The sequence below is a fragment of the Epinephelus moara genome, chromosome 23, assembly GCF_006386435.1.
Source record: "Epinephelus moara isolate mb chromosome 23, YSFRI_EMoa_1.0, whole genome shotgun sequence".
NCBI lineage: Eukaryota > Metazoa > Chordata > Actinopteri > Perciformes > Serranidae > Epinephelus > Epinephelus moara.
The window spans coordinates 821,454-827,599 of NC_065528.1; the positions used below are offsets into that span (position 1 = coordinate 821,454).

The following is a 6,146-nucleotide window of genomic DNA, read 5'->3' on the forward strand; positions in this document are numbered from 1 at the left end:
AGCAGCAGGAGGCATCTGGCAGGACCACGGCAGCAGCACAACCACACACGTCACGCTGTCCAGGCACCGCTGCGATATGAGTTATCCGCTTCCTTACCGGTTAAGGAAACAAACCCATGAGACACGAAAGGTTTGAAACGAGGGTCAATCTCCGCGTTTACCTCCGGTTCAGGTAAAGGCTCCGTGTGTTTGTCAGGCGGGGACGCGGTGTTTATGAAACCCACACCTGCAGGAGTCTTACCGGTTTTGTGTTCTTTTTTTTTGAGAACCGGGCAGGCAGCGATCAAATGGCCTGGCTCATGGCAATAAAAACACTCGCGGCTTTCACCCGCAGCTGGTGATGTGTTTTTACGCATCAGTTTTGGTGACCTTCTGCGCTCAGGCATTACATTTGAAGCATGAGGTGTCGGTATAGAAAAAACACTTTTATGAGTCAGAATGAACTCATCAGCCAGCACGGCTGCGTTAGACACCGAGGACACTTTCTGCTCGTTTAAATAAACAACAATTCGCTCTGGCAAACACTTTTTAAATTCCTCGAGCAGAATTAACTCTCGCATTTCCGCTAAAGTTTTTACATGACATGCCTGGCACCATTTATCAAACAAAACACTCTTGTCGCGCGCAAACTCAACGTACGTCTGGTTGGCAGTTTTATCACGGTTTCTAAATTTTTGCCTGTACGCTTCGGGGACAAGCTCATAAGCCTGCAACACAGTCTTTTTCAATATGTCATAATCCAGACTGTCCTCAATTGACAGACTGGCACAGACTTCTTGGGCCTTCCCCGCAAGCTTACACTGTAGCAAAAGTGACCAGAACTCCTTGGGCCACTTAAGTGCAGCAGCTATTCGCTCAAAGGCGCTGAAATATGAGTCCACCTCGGACTCACGAAACGGAGGGACTAATGCAATGTGCTTACTAATGTCAAAAGCAGGAGCAGAAACAAAACTTTGGTTAGGAGACACTGGAGTGGAGACAACAGGGGCTCCTCTTTCCAGCTCAAGAGCCCTGATACGGAGATGCATTGCTTGCACTTCAAGCTGTTTATTTTTGGCCTCCACCTCCTTTAGTTGCAGGGCTAAGCGGAGATCCTCTGTGGTCATATTTCCCAGAGAAGGATCAATGACCGGCTCAGACTCCACACCAGCAGCGCGCACGCCAGCAGCCTCCACTGCTTTCACATCCGCCACCTGTGCGTCAGCCGCCGCGTCACCCGCAGGCTTAGCCGCCTCAGCAGCCAGTTTGGGTAGCACACCCTGCTCCACCAGGGTGAAGACATGAAAGTCTTGAAATGTATAGGAGGGCCCTCCACAATGCCAGAGCAAACTACTACTCAGCATTAATAGTAGAAAATAAGATCAACCCCAGGTTTATTTTCAGCACTGTAGCCAGGCTGACAGAGGCACAGCTCTATTGAGCCTTGTATTCCTTTAGCCCTCTGCAGTAATGACTTTATGAGCCTTTTTAATGACAAAATTCTAACTATTAGAGGGAAAAATCCATGACCTCTTGCCCTAAGACAGTACCAATCTGCCTTCAAACACAGTGACCTTAAACTCAGCTGTAAGACCTGATAAATATTTGGATTGCTTTTCTCCAATTAACCTTCAGCAACTGACTTCAATGATATCCTCATCTAAATCATCAGCGTGGCTCTTAGACCCCATCCCAACATTAAACCTCTATTAAAAAAAGCCCACTCTGGATCCAGAGGTGCCAACTATAGACACATATCTAATCTTCCATTTCTTTCAGAGATCCTTGAGAAAGTAGTTGCAAACCAGCTGTGTGACTTTCATCACAATAATTTATTTGAGGAATTTCAGCCCTGATTTAGAGTGATAGCACAAAGACAGCACTGGTAAAAATTACAAATGATCTTCTGATTGTATTAGACAAAGGACTTGTCTCTGTACTTGTTTTATTAGATCTTAGTGTGGCATTTGACACAATTGACCATCAAATTCTGCTTCAGAGCCTGGGACATTTAATGTGCCTAAAACGTTCTGCACTAAGCTGGTTTAAAACCTATTTATCTGATTGATTTCAGTTTGTTGGTGTTCATGATGAATCATCTCTATGTGGAGTTCCACAAGGTTCTGTGCTCGGACCAATCCTATTCACTCTATATATGCTTCCCTTAGGTAACATCATTAGAAATCACTCTGTAAATTTCCATTGTTATGCGGATGATACACAATTGTATTTATCAATAAAGCCAGAAGAAACTGATCAATTAACTAAACTTCAAAAATGCCTTAAAGACATAAAAACCTGAATGAGCTCCAATTTCCTTATGTTAAACCCAGACAAAACTGAAGTTATTGTTCTTGGCCCCAAACACCTCAAAAGATTTGTCTTTTAACTCCCGTATAAAACAATCTTAAAGGTCTGTATTCTTTCATCTGCATAATATTGCAAAAATGAGGCCTATCCTGGGCTCTAGTTTCCCGGCGTGGCGCAGGGTGGCGAACCCCGCGCAGAGCTAGTTTCGAGCAGCGCAACCCAAGGTGTGCTCAGTTTGGTAGTTTGGCAGACCGAGGTGCGCTGAGATGGGTGTGGCGGCGCAGTAGGGGGAGGTGTCGACAGATCCAGCTTGGCGCAGTGACAGTTTTGTGCCAAAAGGCTTCGCCAAAGGTGCGCTAAAAGCTCGCCAGCTGAAACCTGGTCTACTGTCAGCGCAGGCGGAGCGCAGCCGGTGTAAGTGGAAGTTTGGCTGACCGGCGGACAGTGCGCACACGTCACCAAAACCTCACAGGTAGGTTTCCAGAATATCAGGCACATTAACAATGCAATAAATACCCAAAAAACCAATATTCAATGCAACTATCTGCAATCAGCACATAAATGTATCTCTATATCGACTGTCCCGTCACATCTGATGTCAGATCAAAGGGGACTGGCACCGTTTGGCACCGTTTGGCACGTGTAATGGAAACCCAACCTGATTTAATTAACACAGCTGCAAACTAATGAGTTCACATCCCTCTCAGCCAACCACAAACAGCCACAGTATCAGATAGGGAGTATATATTCAGCATCTTAGAAAAGTCAAAAGAGAAGAAACAGAGTGAGACTGCGAGAGAGAAAGAGAGAGAGAGAGAGAGCGCACGAGAGAAACGCAACATTAATTAACAATTGTGGTGACTTCCTCCCAGGCTACCTTTGCGTCATCAGCCCGTGGAGGTCTGCTCGCAGTTCTGTATATTCGGACACTGCGAGCAGACCTCCCGGACCAAAACATCAGTTTCCTCCTGGGAGAAGTTTGGCCGTCTAGCGCTGCTGCTCTCTTCTGCCATGGCGAATTGAGTAAACTCTCATTACGCCTTCGCGCGGCGCATTTAAGGGCGAGGAGAGGGGCTCATTTCATTGGTGTGATGTGTGTAAAACCCACTCCACGCCTTCTCTCCTCCCTCTTTCCGACTTGCGCAGGTAGGAGGGATGGAGGTGGTCAAGAGGAGTAGCTGCGCCAGGCGCACGGTGTGCCAAACGTGCAAAATCCGCCTGGCCACACCCAGTTGGCGAAGTGCAAGTGCGCTGTGCCCCCGCCTCGCCCGGTCTGCGAAACTAGAGCCCCCTGTCTCAAAAAGATGGAGAAAAATTGGCCCACGCATTTCTTACCTCTAGGCTGGATTACTGCAATTCCCTGTTAACAGGTTGCTCGAATAAGTCTTTAAAAACTCACCAGCTGGGGCATCGGTGGCTTAATGGATAGAGCAGGCGCCCCATGTACAAGGCTGTTGCTGCAGCGGCCCAGGTTCAAGCCCAGCCTGTGGCCCTTTGCTGCATGTCATCCCCCCCTTTCTCTCTCCTCCTCACACTTGGCTGTCCTATCCATTGAAGGCAAAATGCCCAAAAACATATCTTTGAAAAAAAACAAAAAAACAAACTCACCAGCTGATCCAGAATGCGGCGGCACGTGCTGACAGGAACTAAGAAAAGAGATCATATTTCTCCTGTTTAAGCTTCTCTTGACTGGAGAGAGCTCATAGTGCCATATTATCCCACCAGAACACTGCGCCCTGAGAATGCAGGGTTACTAAAGGTCCTAAAGTCTCCAAAAGTAGAACAGGAGCCAGAGCCTTCAGCTATCTTAAAGGGAAATATCGGTTTATTTCAACCTGTCTCCTATCGTCCTAAATTTGTTTCAAGTGACTAGTGACATAAAAATAATAGTTAGCATGTTAGCCGTTAGCCTAGATACAGCCGGGCGCATAGTAGCGTCAGACCTGTTAAAACGTAATTGAACGGGCATACTTCAAGTGCAAAGTTAGTCTACTAAACAAGATTTTTTTCCACAAAGAACGCCTCATATCATTAGGATAAATGTCAGAGAACATATAGAAAACGACATGTAAACGTGTTGTCTTACCTTACCAGTGTGCTGCCATGTTGATTCTTCTTAATTTGCTAACATTCACGTCCTATTAGTGCATATCACTAACTCGGCTTTACTGCATGTCACTAACTCGGCTTCTTCTCAGGAGACATTATGCTCCACTATCTCGCAGGTTCCCTAGTATCGCAGATACATCTTGATCATGTGTCGTTGGTTATGCTGCTGCCGGGGTCCTGCTTGATGCTGACTACTACTACTGTTATTATTAGTAATACTATTATTGTAAACATATGATTATTATCGCCCCGTACATATATTAATATTAATATTAATATTAATATTTACTTACAATATATGGTACCACAATTACTGTTATTATTATTATTAGAGTATTATTACTAAAATTAATGTTATGGTAGCTATTGTCATTACTGCTGCCCTGCATCTCTCCTCACTCTGTCTCTTTTTATGTATCATTTTGTCATATGGATTACTGTAAATTTATTATGTTGATCTGTTCTGTACGACATCTATTGCACGTCTGTCCGTCCTGGAAGAGGGATCCCTCCTCAGCCTGAGGTCTCTACCAAGGTTTTTTTGGGGGGATTTTTTCCTTATCCGCTATGAGAGTCCAAAGGACAGAGGGATGTCATATGCTGTGAAGCCTTCTGAGGCAAATTGTGATTGTGATATTGGGCTTTATAAATAAAATAAAAAAAATGAATTGAACTGAATTGAAATAAAAACATGGATGACCTTCTTGAGATGAGGCAGAGAGAGAAAAGACCTGGGCCCGTATTCACAAAGAATCCTAAGTCTAAAAGTCTTAGTGACGTCATTCTAAGAAAAATCTTAGAATTCCTCGAATTCTAAGATTTTTCTTAGAATTTTCCCTTGGTAAGATAAAAGTTATTCACAAAGCAACTTAGGCCTTAAGAGAGCTCCTAAGGTGAAAAACTGTTAAGAGGAGGGAGGAGGACTTTTAAGAAGCCTAAGAGTGTCTTAAACAGAGAAGATGGCGGAGAGGACAGGAGAGATATTCTCCGTATATTGAACGACAGTGATTTAATAAGATGCTACCAGCTTGATCGTGCAGGAATAATGTTTGTGGTTGACCTCATCAGGGATGAGCTTACTTTTCCCACCCAACGTAGTAACGCAATAACGCCCGCTTTGCAGCACGTACTAGCGCTTCTCACACTCATCGCTTGTGCGTAAAAGGAGAGGGAACGACGCATTGATTTGTCGGGCAATGCGCTCCCAAGTCTGCCTCTTCCCTTGTGCCATGATCCGGGGACCGAATTTCCCTCTTAAAACTCCTTTGTTCTCCTCCACGAGCTGTGCCAACAGCAGGCACTGTTCTTCTGTCCAGTTCGGCTTTCTCGTTCTTTTTTTCTCCATTTCGTTCGTTGTTTTGGTCATTCTGCCAAATCAAACGCTTTTTACAAGGAGGCCAGCAATCACAGTAATTGCTGACAGCTGAGTCTGCGTCCACCATTAATATCAAATAGATTAAGCAGTAAAATTACCAGCATGGCGAGTAAACATAACGATAAGCAAATCAATATAATAATCGGCATATGAATGACTAAGTTCAAACATTTTGAAGCTGTGTAACAGTTAATTTAATTTTGCTGAGTTTCATCATCATGACATAAAATTATTTTCACGATTACACATTTCTTAATACAGTCTAAGTTCTATGATCGGTTGATTTCACTGTCCATTCATTACTAGGAGCGCATTTGTTTTTTTTTTTTGTTTTTTTCTTTTTTCCTTTTTGTAACAACCAATCACAGCTTTT

At 44.2% G+C, this 6,146-nt stretch overlaps 1 protein-coding gene across 1 annotated transcript in view; it reads right to left on the bottom strand.

The window, feature by feature from the left end:
• Window positions 1–6,146, bottom strand: part of LOC126385214 (pleckstrin homology domain-containing family A member 5-like) — a 628,760-nt gene that overhangs the window by 30,008 nt on the left and 592,606 nt on the right. The window contains exon 23 of the mRNA XM_050036817.1: window positions 640–1,259. Within this exon, the coding sequence (XP_049892774.1) occupies window positions 640–1,259 (620 nt within the window). The remainder of the gene's footprint in view (window positions 1–639; window positions 1,260–6,146) is intronic.